At 43.2% G+C, this 15850-nt stretch overlaps 1 protein-coding gene across 1 annotated transcript in view; it reads left to right on the forward strand.

The window, feature by feature from the left end:
- Window positions 1-15850, forward strand: part of COL24A1 (collagen type XXIV alpha 1 chain) — a 417206-nt gene that overhangs the window by 317912 nt on the left and 83444 nt on the right. Inside the window, exons 33-38 of the mRNA XM_082265511.1 lie at window positions 963-1016; window positions 2094-2147; window positions 6060-6113; window positions 12814-12867; window positions 13018-13125; window positions 13724-13777. Coding sequence (XP_082121637.1) covers window positions 963-1016; window positions 2094-2147; window positions 6060-6113; window positions 12814-12867; window positions 13018-13125; window positions 13724-13777 — 378 coding nt within the window. The remainder of the gene's footprint in view (window positions 1-962; window positions 1017-2093; window positions 2148-6059; window positions 6114-12813; window positions 12868-13017; window positions 13126-13723; window positions 13778-15850) is intronic.

A 15850-nucleotide genomic window follows, 5' to 3' on the forward strand; every position in this document is an offset into this window, starting at 1 on the left:
GGAGTCAGAAACACTGCACATGCTCCCCCCCCCCCCCTCTGAGGCAGCCTCTGCCTACTGTTAGTTGGAAGCTGCTGTGACCGTGCCCCCGACCTGACTTCCTTCCTCCCCAGCAAAAAAAAATTGTCAGGTGGCAGTGGGCCGCATTGCCTGAGGTTCCGGGCCGCATGCGGCCCTCAGGCCGCAGGTTGGACATGCCTGGTTTAAAGGATCTGCAAATGACGGCTTGGTGCTAGATACCACAGCATACCTTTTAGAGGTCTAGTGGAGTCCATGCCTTGATGGGTTATGGAGGGTGGTCATAATGGTATGACTGATCATTGTAGTTACTTGAAACCTGATTGGTTGCTATGCGTTATCACACTGTGTTCATTATCATTGCTCTTTGTGTTACCTTTCTGGATATGTCTGTATATGCGCAATAATATTGTATATAATTTATCTAGACAAGGAAGGTCACAATCCTTTGTTGGCCTCTTGTTACACGATTCAGTAGATGCATTCTGTTTTGCCATTCTGTGACCCTTACAATCAGATAGGTTAGTGCCCCATTTGTAAAACATTTCTTGGTTTTCATAACGATTTACACAACAATGGGCCTCTATATACAATTCACAAACCGTATTGGGTAATTCAGAGCAGATTTACATTGAAGTTAATTTTGCCAGGATTAAAGCAGATGTTTATAATTTGTTCAGTTACAAAGAGAATGTACTCGGGTTCAAACCATCAGACCCCACATGACTGCCTCCAAATATGACAATAAATATGAGCTCAACGGCAGCGCTGTGTTTACTCTAACCCCCTGTGTGCTGCATTACACAGGCCCAGATCCTAGAGTTCAATCATTTCTGTGCTGACAATTTTTACTACAGTATATATCTTTCTGAATAATCAAAATTCTTTCCTGGGTTACTAATAGATAGATATATATATAAATTTGTTTTACTTCCATTTGTTAGGGACAAAGGGGGCCACAAGGAGACGCGGGTCCACCTGGAGAAACAGGCTCTGAGGTAAGTGCCGGCTAGGTCTGTCACATGGCCGTCATGTTTTTGTTTTTATATCTAGGGGCATGCTGTGATCTCTTTGCCAAGATCATATAGATTTAAAGAGTAACTCCACTTTTTTTTTGGAAAAAAAAAACACTCCCCTCTGGGTGATCTATGTACATTGCAGGGATTTTAACAAACTTTGTTGAAGATTTCTACCTTTTGTTATTCTGAAGAACTAGCTGTCTGTCTGTGCCCATGTGCAAAGTGAATGGTAGTGACTTTATAATTATCAAACAGCTGCTGGACTGGCAGGGTTCTAATAGGGAAAGTGGCAGGGTCTGCATCTCTATAGACGTGATTTCCCTTGGAGGATTATCTCATCAAAAATGAAATTTCTGTTGCAAGGGTTGCCCAAAATATGACTTATATCTCAGTGCAGACCTTTAGGAAAATAAGTAAGCCAATCACACAGAATGACAGTTCTGAGGGGGTGTTCTGTACACCATTTGTGTACAGAATGCCTACAGGTTGCCAAATTGAATTGAATTTTGCAGAAAAATACAGCACTGCAGATTGAATGTTATGAAAAGTTACCTTTCCTTTTGAATTACAATAGGACTTGTGTAGCAGTTGCATATGCTACATTATTTATCCATTTATTTATTTTTTTGCTATTCTTTTCCCATGAAAGTGGGAGTTACCCTTTACGACTGAACCTGACATTCAATAGGAAGGCTGGAATGAATTTTTTAAATTACGTAATGAAAAAAAAATTATATATATATATATATATATATATACGTATATATATATATATATATATATATATATATATATATATATTCTTTGTTTTACAAATAAACATGTAGTCTGTGACAAAGGGTTTCCAGAGCACTATGGGTAAGCTACAGAAAATGCACAGCAAAATCTGACTGTTTTCAGGCAAAATTTGTCTGACTGAAACCCCTGACAGTTGCTTTTTAAATCTTACTTTCTCACAGCTGCATAGCCAAGCCTTTTTTTATTGGTATCCTTCCATAATAATGGTAATTTTTTTTCTGATAACCTGAATATTCACTTATAGTTTGTGTTTTCTAGGGACCACCTGGAACTGAGGGGGATGCTGGAGCTCAAGGAGATCCTGGAATTAAGGTGGATTTAAGTGTGGTCTGAAATTGTACACATGGCCTGCACTCATTGGAAGCAGACATTTTTTGGGCTAACCAGTTTTTTGGGGGATACGGTCTACAGACACATACATACATTGTATATTAAAGTATATCTGAAGCAATCTTTTGTTTTGCATAGACCTACTGTATGCAAAACAAAAAAATGCTTTAGATATACTTTAATGGTTAATGGATGGTTAAGCATCTGTCAGTGTTTTTTTTTTTTATTTATTTCTTATTTCTTTGCTGTCCTACTGGGGAGATATGCCTTCACTTCCGACCTTGAGACAGAAACAGGGGAGGAAATTCAAACTGAGAGGGAATCCTATTTTGACACAATTTTGCCGCTATTTTGACTGGACTTGAAGCAATGGCTATGTCTATGGACCTCAAAATACATCAAAGTCAGACCAAAGTAGTGAAGGGACTACCTTGAAGTCATTGCGACTTGAAGTCGCACAGATATGAATGGAGATATGAACGGTACTTATTGGAAATCATGAAGTACAGCTTGTCATGTGATTTTTCATGAAACGAGGAAATGGGATGTAGCACCCTCCTAGTTAGGTAGGTGCTAGGTAAATGCATCTAATGCTCCTTCTGCTTATCAGGGGAGCCTGATCTGTTAGGTTGCCTGTTGCATGGCTCCAGGTGTGATTCACTGGGTCTGAGGGAGTATCCCCACTGTATCCAATGAGGGAGCTTTTTGGACAGTGGAGGAAACCCAGGCAGTGACACATTGGCTTTTGTGGGAGTCCCAGTGGGAGGGCATTCATGCAATGCATCCTGGGATTGCTCATAAAAGCTGGGGGGGCATGTGACAGGGCATCTTTGGCAGGAAGCAGAGTCCCAAGAGAAGGCAGACGGCTGGTCTCTCCTCCTGCTGAGTATGAGGAAGGTGGTCTTGGGCAGTCGGCCTAGTGGACCAGGTGTAGAGGTGAACTGCAGAGGACCTAGTGTAGCTGACGGTGGAGTTGCTGGCAGAGTCTCTCGGGAAAAACAGTGTCCATGAGTACTGTGGAACTTGCCAAAGGGTCGGCCCAGGAAGGGGACCACTCCAGTGAAGTCAAGGAATCAAGGAGCTAGCTCACACAGAGAGAAGTACAGTAAAGGGGGTGCTGTGTAGAACCCTGAAGAATAGGGATAAAGGGGGTGCCTAGTTGGGCCCTGAAGAGCAATTCACAGAGCAATACAAGTCCATTTAATTCTTCTTCACTTCTAGTGACAAGGTGAAGCAGCGGCCTTAGTTATCTTTAGACGTCCCAGCAAGTTGTGCATAGTTTATCCAAGTTAGAGTAACTCATCCCTTCTCCTATCCAAGTTCTCAAATAAAACTACAAAAAAACAAAACCCTAGACTGTTTCTTGACTGAGCCAAGCACTTTGAAAATGCTAAACCGTGATGTTGTTTCTATGGGTAGTATGAGAAGTGCTACAGGGATATTATTTTTTTTGTTAATGACACATCTATGGCATATACAATAATTGTGTAGTAATACACTTTTTAATGTTTTCATCAATTTGTTAGCGTGATGTTGCAATTTTCTAAGATTTTTATTTTCTTGTGGTCAGAACACCGTTAAAAACATCCATCCAAAGCCAAAACTTTTTTTATAGGTCTAGTGGTGAGGGGATTATACCCCTGTCTGGTCTTTAATGCTGTCTTTGTCCCCGCTTGAGAGATTCACCCTCTCTATTTGTCCTGGAGACCACTGTAACCTCTGAAAGTTATTCATAATTTTAAAGCACAAGTACAGCCACATACTTCTCCTATAATTCACAGGAGTGCAGTTCATTGTTATCAGCTGTTGGCTAATGATACAGAGCTGGTCCAGGCTTGGGCAAGATGGCACCCATATGGTTGGGATCTGCCCACATGCCTGGACTGGCACCCAGCTCAGCTTCTCAGTGAGCCGTTTGGAGCCTAAACCGGCTGCACCCACCCACCCCTCCACAGCCCAGTGCTCCAGTGAGCGTGCGGGGGGGGGGGGGCAGAGCAGAGAGCCCGTGACTGGCATTCGCCAGCTGCCTGCCCAGGGAGCTGTAAGAACTGAGCGATTGACAGTCTTTGATCGCTCGGTTCTCACTGCTAGAGCCAGTGGGGAACAGATGCAGCATCGGACCTATACTGCATCCACCTAGTGTAATTTAAAAAAAATATTCCCATACTTCTTATAAAGCAGTAATAAACCAAAAACTAAAAATGTAATATATTGCAGCTTACCAATCATTAGATGTGGCTGCATTTGTTTTTCTTTTTTTTCACCTGGTGATCTGCATAGTGACACATACAGTATTAGGGTGCCCCCATTCTGGATGAATGAGCACAGGGGCACCTTTGGACAGCAGCATTATCAGGGGAAGAGGGCACTCTTTCCATGATGATGTCCGTGGAGTGATTGGACGGGGCCTGGTTCATTATTGCATCACACTAGCTAATGGAATAGCGGCAGTGCTGTATTCACCTTAAAACTGGTCTCTTTCCCTTGTGAGTGTTATTCTTTGAATAAACTCACAGGTCTTTTTCATATTACACTATGGGTTCTGCTCTTTTGTTCCTCTTATGTTTTATATGCCTTTGAGTGAAGTTGGTTTATTACTGGAGAATCTATGCATATCAAGGATGTTTGACAGCCTGTCACTAGTGATCCTCTTCATCTAGTAAGAAGGCTTTATTACTAGGGAAAAAACATAATGGACTAGGTTGGACTTTAAGTGAGACCCAAGCAGGTGGTGCCCGGCGTCTCCATCCCTATAACAAGAAAAAAATGAGGTTGAAGGATTATAAGAGGTGCATGAAAGTCAGCCAGCCCCCAGTCTGATGTACTCACCCTCCAGTCTGTCACCAACCAAGTAGACCTGTCTCTTGATACAAAGAACAGGGGTTTAGTTGACACACATTTGCAAACGCATGTGAAAGCCACTTCACGGCACCCTGTTAAATCTGCAGTCCTAACACTCCTAATTTAGTGTCTTCACACTGAAAGCACATGGCTGCTAATGGATGGATGGGGGAACAGGTGAGAGGGAGACAGCCCAAACTCCCAAAACCCACCCTCATCCATGACTGGCTGTTGTCTCAAAACTCAAATAACTAAGTTGCACCTTATAATCCTTCAACCTCATTTTTTTCTTATTACTAGGGAACACCTTGCAGTGGACACCTGAGTACTGTATAGTGTTCAAGCACTTCAACCTCACTGTATTCAGTGCACATTTTGTCACTGATTTATTGTGAACTTGCACTGATATTGTGTTGCATAATATTTTAATGGACAGTTAAAACGTTTTGCTTATATCGTTGAATATGTATTACTTGCTGATTTTGAGATTATGTACTCACTATTGAAGTATGGTTGTGGTCACTTGTAATTTAAAGGAATAGGGCACCTGAGTTTATATGGTCCTGTATTCAAATGAGTTTATATAGTCCTGTATTCAAATGATTAGTGTGCAGCCTTTTCTGTTTGACACAGGATTTCTCTTGGGTTTAAAATAAAAAAAAAGGTGTTTAGGGATTTTAACTGTTCTCTACTCTATCCAAAATGAAAAAAAAAACAGTTTTGGCTTTAGATTTATTTCAAGGCCGGGTTCACATATGTGTAAATTAGATGTGCTTTTTACCGCGTCTAAATCGCATGACATGCGAATGTGACCAGCTCTCAAAGGAGCCGGTTCACACATGTCAGGGGCAGCCGTGTGTTTTTGGGTCCGGTTCTGGTGAAAATTCAGGCAAAAATGTGGACCTGAATCGCACATGAACCGGTGAACAGAAACTCACCAGACCCCAGGCTGGAAACCACGGCCGCACATATGTGAACCCAGCCTAACAGGGTAAAATGGTGGAGTCTATCTTTGCTAAATTAGCACAAAGTTAATTTTTATTTTTATTTCAGGGAGACGATGGGCCCTTGGGTAACGTTGGGGCACCAGGAGAGCCAGGCTTACGGGTAAGTTCATCGTGTTCTTGGTCCCTTGAAATATAGGGTTAGCTTTCAGATTGTCTTATTTATGATTTACTTTTAAGGTCCCTTTCACACATACGGTCCGTTCAGTTCTTCAGTTCAGTCACGTCAAAATGTATCAGTTTTCCATCCGTTTTTCATTCATTTTGTCATCTGTTTTTCATCCGTTTTTCATCCAATCCGTTTTTTGGCGGATGAAAAATAGGGCATTCATCCGTCCAAAAAAACGGACATTGACGGAAGTGGATGAAAACGGATGTTAACTGATGATCATCCGTTGTCATCAGTTTTTACATAGAGATACATTGATGTCCGTTTTTCATCCATCCGTTAACGGACAGCATGTGTGAAAGGGGCCATACAGTGGTTGCCATGGGGTAGCAGCTGATCTGGGTTGCCCAAATTACTTTTTACCTGCTGACAGATTTTTGCCCTTCCTTGTAAATTCCAAGGCACTTCCAGACTGAAGTTTATAATTGTGTTTATTTCCCTTATATATACTATATATGTAAGTGTAGTGTTGACTTATTATGTGCCATTCTCCAAAATACATGTACAGAACCAATCACATGAGTCCCTCTAGTCCCATTCAAATATTTTATCTAGCGGTTCCACACTTTCCCTCAGTAGAAGTTCTGGAATTATCTGTAAAAAAAAAAACTCAAATTGTCTCAAACCAGCTGTTATAGATTTTGTATAACATGACTATCAATACAGTAATGAACCATTTTTCAAAATAAGAAAATTTAACGGTAACACACACATTTGTCCTATCTAAAAAAATCTGCATTCAAGATATTTGGCAGTTTTCTTTATCTGCATTACTAAACTCTGCATTTTAACTGGGCAAGCAGGAAAGCATGAAAAAGGTCAATCCATACGTTTCTAACCGCAGGTACACTATTTGCTTGTTTAGAACGTTGTGTGATTAGCTGGTACAGAGATAACCCACTCCAGTGATGTTCTATTTTATTTTCAGCTGTAACCATTAGCACAGTAATCAATATAGCTATCTACTACTTACTTTTCTCCACAATATATATATATTTTTAAGAAAGATCAATATAGAAGTAATGGAATACTCATTTAGCACAGCTTTATAGGTATATAAAGGAATTGCGTACATACAGTGCATCAACTTATGTGCACAAGTGATATATCATATTGAGGTCTTACATCCAACATTTTGCAAACCTGCAAACTCATGAAGTTGTGTCATTTAAGTTAGTTTATATGGTGGTAAATAAGTTCTGGTTTATATATCAATGGATATACAGAGCTCAGATATTGGTTTAGAACTCATCTCAAGAATACCAGTTAAGGCGGTCATTCATGGATAGAAATTGGGCTGGTTTAGCAGAGTTTTTATCCATGTATGGGCACTGAGCTTGTATATTAGTCGATCAACCGATCAGCTACTGTACGACCACCCTGTCCAGTGTTCCCTGCTGAAGATTATAAACTGCAACGCTGATCGGTATATTTGGACGGCAGGGAGGATTCCCCCATCCATATTGAGTGGGCTGCTTTAGAACATCTATGTATACCATTTAATTCAAAGCTTTGAGTATGGGTTGCAGGTATAGCTAGTGAGAGGTAAAGTGGAGGGCTAGAATAAGTATATCCTGAAGGGTATCATTGATTTTCTCCTTATGGCCTTGTTTGGTGGGTAGTAAAAACATGCAGTTGAGCCACATTTTTACCACTCCCCTTTACGCAGTTGAGCCACATTATTACCACTCCTCTTTAAGTTGCAATGGCAGCAGACCAGGGGTGTACACGGAAAAATTATCCCTCTTGCCCACCGAGCATGATCCATTTAACTGAATGAGACTGTGCCTAAGCTGCATACAATGGGGCAGTTGCTGCACTGCCCTGCGGCAACCACCCCATTGTATGAGGTTGCAGAGCATGTCTATCGACACACTCCCCCACTGTGACATCATCAGGCTCTCTCCTGTTTGCATTTTGCGTACTGGAGCTGCTATTCAGTGGTGAAGCCTATCGTCTGCCGGCCCCTAGGCACCAGTGCTATGGAGAAGTACTAGTGTTCTGATGTGTGCCATATTTCCCTGTGCTTGTGAATGGTCATTTTATATATTCTTACTTTTAATAAAGCACTTCACTACTACACTTAGCTGTGCCCTTTATGTATGTTTGTGGTTGTAGAACAGAAATGCATGTTTTTAGGGGGTGAAACAGGCAAGCAGCAGGTGACATACAGGTGCGTCTCAAAAAAACTAGAACATCTTCAAAAAGTTCCTTTATTTCAGTAATTCAATTCAGAAAGTGAAGCTCGTATATTATATAGATGTGTTACACACAGGGTGATATATTTCAAGCATTTCTTTGTTTTAATTTTGATCATTATGGCTTAGGGCTAGTAAAAACCCAGAATTCATTATCTCAGAAAATTTGAATATTACATAAGACCAATAAAAAAAGGATTTTTAATGTTGGCTTACTGAAAAATATGTCCATGTACAGTATAGTATGCTCTCAATACTTGGTTGGGGCTCCTTTTGCATGAATTACTGCATCAATGCGGCATGGCATGGAGGCGATCAGCCTTCGGCACTGCTGAGGTGGTATGGAAGCCAAATTTGATTTGATAGCCCCCTTTAGCTCATCTGCATTGTTGGGTCTGGTGTCTCTCATCTTCCTCTTGACAATACCCCACAGGTTCTCTATGGGGTTTAGGTCAGGCAAATTTTCTGGCCAATCTAGCACAGTGATACCATGATCATTAAACCACAGGTATTGGTACTTTTGGCAGTGTGGGCAGGTGCCAAGTCCTGCTGGAAATCAGCATCTCCATAAACCTGGTCAGCAGAGGGAAGTGTGAAACGCTCTAGAATTTCCTTGTAGAGGACTGCACTGACTTTGGACTTGATAGAACACAATGGACCAACACCAGCAGATGACATGGCTCCCCAAATCATCACTGACTGTGGAAACTTCACACTGGACCTCATGCAACTTGTATTCTGTGCCTCTCCACTCTTTCTCCAGACTCTGGGACCTTGATTTATTTATTTATTTATTTATTTCAGGTTCTTATATAGCGACAGCTGTAGCCCATGTCCTACATATGTGTGTGTGCGGTGGCTCTTGAAGCACTGACACCAGCCGTAGTCCACTCCTTGTGAATCTCCCCCACATTCTTGAATGGCCTTTGCTTCACAATCCTCCCAAGGCTGCACTAATTCCCTGTTGTGCACCTTTTTCTACTACACTTTTTCCTTCCACTCAACTTTCCATTAATATGCTTGGATAAAGCACTCTGTGAACAGCCAGCCTCTTTAGCAATGACCTTTTGTGACTTATCCTCTTTGTGGAGGGTGTCAATGACTGCCTTTTGGACAACTGTCAAGTCAGCAGTCTTACCCATGATTGTGTAACCTACTGAACCAGACTGAGAGACCATTTAAAGCCTCAAGAAACCTTTATAGGGGGTTTTGAGTTAATTAGCTGATTAGAGAGTGACACCATGAGTCTACAATATTAAACTTTTTCACAATATTCTAATTTTCTGAGATACTGAATTCTGGGTTTTCACTAGCTGTAAGCCATATTCATCAAAATAAAAGAAAGAAATGCTTTCTTGAAATATATCACTCTGTGTGTTATGAATCTAATATATGAGTTTCACTTTTGTAACGATGGGGTTCTTCACTGTCAGAGCAGTAAGGATGTGGAATTCGCTTCCACAAGCAGTCGTATCAGCAGGGAGCATCGATAGTTTCAAAAAACTATTAGATGGGCACGTTAACCACTTAAGCCCCGGAGGATTTGGCTGCTAAAAGACCAGGGGGTTTTTTGCGTTTTTTTACTGCGTGACTTTAACGGACAATTGCGCGGTCGTGCGAAGCTGTACCTAAACGAATTTGACGTCCTTTCTTTCCCCACAAACAGAGCTTTCTTTTGGTGGTATTTGAACACCTGTGCAATTTTTTGATCATGCGCTATAAACAAAAAAAGAGCGTCAATTTTGCAAAAATAACAATATTTTTCAAATTTTTTTATATGAAATTCCCCCCCAAAAAAATGTAAAAATCAAAATTTTTTAACATTTTCAGCCAATTTGTTTTATGCTACATATGTTTGGTAAAAAAAATCGCAAAAAGCGTATTTTGATTGGTTTGCGCAAAAGTTATCGCGTTTACTAACAAAGGGAAAGATTTTTGTCATTTTTGGTGTTTTTTTTTTAACGCGTAATGGAGGCGATCTGCGATTTTTTTTCGGTACTGCGACATTGCGGCGGACAGATCGGACCCTTGACTGACATTTTTTACACTTTTGGGGTTACCAGTGACATTACTGCAGTAATCAGTGCTATACATATGCACTGTTACTGCAAAAATGACACTGGCAGGGAAGGGGTTAACTGTTTTGGAGAGGGAGGGGTTAAGTGTGTCCTAGGGGCGTGTTTCTAACTGTAGTGGGACATGGCTATTGGTGTAAAAACAAAGATCAACGGTCCTACATAGTAGAACCGTCTGATCTTCATTTTTACACCAGGGAGAATGACGGGCGGCTTGTTTACATAAGCCGTCCGCCTTTCTCCCTTCACCGGAGCAATCGTGAGTGACCGGCGGACGATCGGGTCCGCCGGTCACACACACTGACTTGTCAGTGAACGAGCCGGGGCGGGCGCGCGCCTCGGCGGGCTCGTGCCCGCCCGCAATTGGCTCACAAGTCAGTGACAGGCGAGTGACGTACCCCTACGTCACTCTGCCTGGCCGGGGCTGGCCGCCGCAGTAAATAGTCGTGCGGCGGTCGGCAACCGGTTAAAGACCACAACATACAGGGGTATACAATGTACGGTTAACAGCAAACACACACACACATCATAGGTTGAACTGGATGGACTGATGTCTTTTTTCAACCTCACAAACTATGTAACTATGTAACTTTTTGAATTGAATTACTGAAATAAATTAACTTTTTAACGATATTCTATTTTTTAAGATGCACTTGTAATACCTCCTCACTGCCTGTCAATAAAGCACATTTCAACAAGTCCTATTCCTTTTTTAAGAATCGTCCAACTCCTAAGTAATACCGTATGAACGTTTTAAAGGGGGCTATGTTGGCTGAGTCAGCCCCTGACTTTTATATGTCTTGGATACTCCAAAGCTGAGCTCTTCTTGCTGTAATTCCTGTCCCCCTGAGAGTTTTGGGTGTCTCATCTCTACCTGATGCATTCTTCATAATGGAAAATAACTAACACAAATCCAGGTGTGCAGTCCCAGGAACTCTAGGGCAAAGATGTCACCTACAGAGTCCAAGTGCTATTTAGAAAGTGTCAGGTGGTTTAACTCTCCAGCATGTGCCAAGAACTAGAATTTAAAGCATATGTCAAGGCAAGATAAATTAAAACATGTGCAGTACATATCTGCAATACATGCATAACTCCTGTGTTTATCCCTGGCAAGTAAGAAAAATACCTGTTGCTCTGCCAGAAATGCACTCAGCTCTTAAGCTCTTTTGTGGGCTGACATCACACAGCATATTGTGGACTGGGTGGTGTCAGCACTGCTCAGTATGTTTTGTGCAACAACCACTCAACCACTCTTACTCTCGGATCTCCACAGCATAAAGGTTAATAATGCTATAATAGGTAAGAACTAGGAGGGCTCTTTAAGATAACACAGGAAGTGTGCAGAGGACACATGACAGCTCTACATTTCTGCCATGATCAACATTTTTAATTTTTTTGCATGTAGTAAACAGATATAACAAAATACTTCCAATGTTATATTACACAGACAAAAAGAGGAAGCAAATACTGTAAGTCCCGGTTCACACTATAGCGATGACAGACATCGCATGTGATTCGCAGCGCACTGCTTTGAAAATCACATGCGATGTCTGTGCGATGCAAATTCAGCCATACAGTTTGTATGGCTGAATTTGCATCGGATTCGGACACAACACACACAGGACCCTTTTTTGGGTCCGCAGCAAAATTGAATCGCATGGTGATTCACACCTATGCAATTCGACTCATGTCTGGACTGACAGTTCGCACTGCGATATGTGAACTGATCTGGGGGTGTCATTAACTTTGTATTGACACCCCCAGCAATTCGCATATGGCAGTGTGAACTGCCTGCGATTTGAATGCGATGGGGGAACCCGCCAGTGGGTTCACAGGGTTCCCGCATAGCATATATGTGAACCAGTACTAAGAGAAGTTCAATGTTAAGGTTACACTTAAGGCCCCTTTCACACGGCTCCGTTCCGTCGACGGAGCCGTTCTGCTCAGCGGGGGGCCGATCCACCGATGACAGCTCCATCTCCGCTCCGTGTGCGGAGACGGAGGTGTCGGATCTCCGCTGTCCTCTATGGGGGAATCGGATGAGAACGGACTGCCTGTTCGTTCTCTTCCGATCCCATCCAATCCAATCCGCCAGACGGATGGAAAATAGGGTTTCCATCTGTCCGGATTTGAAGGACAGGATTGAATTGGATCCAATGTCAGTGGACATGTCTCCGCTTACATCCGCTGTCCCATAGAGATGCATGGGGCATCCGTTCAGATCCACCTGAAAAACTGACAGGCGGATCTAAACGGCCCGCATGTGTGAAAGGGGGCCTTAGTTTTATATTAAATAATCATTTAAACCAATTAAATACGTTTGGCTTGAATAAACTATACATCTTTGTTTGCACTGAACAGGGAGAACCAGGTCCACCAGGGGAAGAAGGTGTTCAAGGAAAAGATGGCCCAAAGGTAAACTCATGCCATCCTGTCTATCTGTCATTCCCATCCTGTCTATCTGTCATCGAATGACATTTGTTATATTACGCAATGTGTCTTTTTTTTTCCCTTCAACTCTCAGTAAGTGTGTCATGTAAATAAGTGCTCAAACTTGTTTTGAAGGGAGAACCAGGAGACGCTGGCCTTCAAGGAGAGACTGGTGAAAAGGGAGAGGCTGGGATAGCAGGAATACAGGGGTCTGTCGGAGGGCCTGGCATAATGGGATTACCTGTAAGTAGGTTTTCTGCAGTTTTATGATCAGTTTTATGTAGTAGACACTACTATTTATTTATTTTTTTTTAAATCCAGCGGGCTGAACTAAAAAAAAAACTGACAGGTCAGGATGGAGCCGCTGTACTAACAATCAAATGTTAGTACAGCGATCTCTCCTGCTGTTCTATTGTGTTCTAAAAGGGGAATATTCCCCTCCCGACATTAGCTGAGAGTGCTGATCGGGAGCCGGAGTCGGCCATTCCTCTTTGATAGAAGCCTTCTTAAAGCCTAGTACACACAGGCTGAATTTCAGCCAGTTTCTATTAAACCGACCACCTGACATTCGGCCTGTGTGTACTATAGTGGCTTTAGGTGTCTATCTATAGCAGAGATCAGATATCGCTATCTGCTTTTCACTGGACACAGCATTTTTACAAGCCATTCATAAAATGCAGGCTGGAGTTGTCTCTACTTATTGCTGCACAGTGGAAATTTTTGGTGTGAATAACAAAATACTGTTTTAATAAATGATTTGTTGCCCTCAGTCTTTTATTTTTTTTTTTTAACTAATATTTTTATGTTTAATCATTGAATTTTGTCTTTTATGAGCAAACAGGGCTCAGAGGGAAAACAAGGAAACCCAGGGCAAAGAGGTCGTCCAGGCAAAAAGGTGATTTCTTTATATTATGGAAAATACATTATTTTGGAACACTAAATGGTGTGTACTGTATATACACTCACCGGCCACTTGATTAGGTACACCTTGCTAGTACGGGGTTTGACCCCTTTTGCCTTCAGAACTGTTTTAAAGTAAGGATAGACCGATATGTTTTTTTTCAGGGCCGATACCGATACCGATATTTTGGTCACAACGTATCCATATCAGCCGATATGGGCCGATATTTTGTACATTTAAAGTTTTGAAAAATAAAGACAATTTTTGATACAAATCTGGTACTGAAGCTGGTTTGCTGGCACCCTGTGGTGGGTGGCTGGCTGGCACCCTGTGGTGGGTGGCTGTCTGGCACCCTGTGCTGGGTGGCTGGCTTGCTGGCACCCTGTGGTGGATGGCTGGCTGGCTGGCATCCCTCCTGAGGACTGGTGACCAGAACTGGACAGAATACTCCAGATGCGGTCAGACCAGAGTTTTATAAAGTGGAAGGATTATAGTCTTATCTCTGGAATACATCCCTTTCTTTATGCATGCTAATATTCTGCTGGCTTTGGCAGCTGCCGCTTGACATTGCATGCTGTTGCCTAATCTATCATCAACCAAGACTACCAGATCCTTCTCCAGTTTTGATTCCCCCAAGGGGATCCTAACGTGTATTGTGTTTTTATGTTTTTAGTCCCCAAGTGCAAAACCTTACACTTCTCCACATTAAACCTCATTTGCCATGTCGTTGCCCACTCCATTATTTTGTCCAGGTCATTCTGTAGGATATCTGCTTCATGCTGTGCAGTTATTGCCCCCTGGCCAATTTTGTGTCATCTGCAAAAACTGGTCTGGTCCACCTCCTGAGGGGGGGGGGGGTTTGCTGGCAATGGGGGCGGGGGGAAGTGTGCCGCTGGCAAGGAACAATCGGCTGTGCGGGGGGGTTGTACCTGGTGGGGGCTCCTGCCAGGTCCCCCCGTCCTGCCTGGGTCTGTCCTTGAGGGATAAGGATCCCTCCTGGGTCCCCAGGAGCCACGCTGTGCCGTGCTGTGCTGCCATTTTGCTGTAGCCTGTGTGTTTCTATGCATGGTGGCCATGTTTCTGTAGTCGGGCGGCCATTTTTTGTGGTTTGCCATCGGCGGTGGGAGCCCCTCCTCATCCCCCAGTGCTGACTTCTGGATCTTTTCACTTCCTGATCGCTGCACATGGAGTGAGGACTGTCCTGGTGGTTACAATTGCCTGTTTCTGCTGGGTGGTGAGTCTGGTGGGGTTCTCTCCTTCTCTGCTGAGGATCGCTTTGTGCCTGGCGACCAGGTAGTGCTGCCAGCGCAGTGGGGGCTGTCCCTGTGCAGTGTACACTTTTTTTGGGGTCCCCCCGATGACTCATGGAGTCTTTGGAGCACATCTCCCCACCTGACCCCCTCTCTGAGGCTGCGGGGCCCTCCGGGTCCCAACCATCCATTGATGCACTGACGGCGCGGTCCTTGAGTCATTTGTGTCCTGGGTGGAGGTGGTTTTCGGGCGACGAATCGGATTCAGCCGCCGCAGACTTGGGTCACTCTGCTGGATCTGGGACCACACGCCTGGAACCCTCAGATAATGAGGATGATTCCTCCACATCTGCAACCGCACAAGAAAAGGCTTTGCTGGATGCACTGATTGTATCTGTGCATGAGACCTTGAAGATGGAGGATGCAGCCGCAGCTGCAACGGAGGCACAGGTTCCCTTTGGCACTCACAAACCATCCAGAGTGATTTTGACAGAATTGTCGCTAAAGAGTGGGGACAACCAAAGCGTCCCCCTGGGGTCCCTAAGCGATTTACTAGGCATTATGAGGAGTCCCTTATTAGGAAGTGGACTGTTCCACCGGTGGTGGACCTTCCAGGTTCCAGATTGAACAAGGCAACCATTATTCCGGTTGAAGAGTCCCCAGCCTTTAAAGATCAGGCTGACAGGAAGGCGGAGGCTGGGGCTGTAATATATACACTCGGGCTGGTTTGGCAATGAGGCCGATATTCACCATTGCCCTTGTGTTGCAAACTCTGACCGAATGGGCTAAGCTTTTACATCATGACCTAGAGGGAGAA

The sequence above is a fragment of the Pelophylax lessonae genome, assembly GCF_965119305.1.
Source record: "Pelophylax lessonae genome assembly, chromosome: 8".
In the NCBI taxonomy this organism is placed as follows: Eukaryota; Metazoa; Chordata; class Amphibia; order Anura; family Ranidae; genus Pelophylax; species Pelophylax lessonae.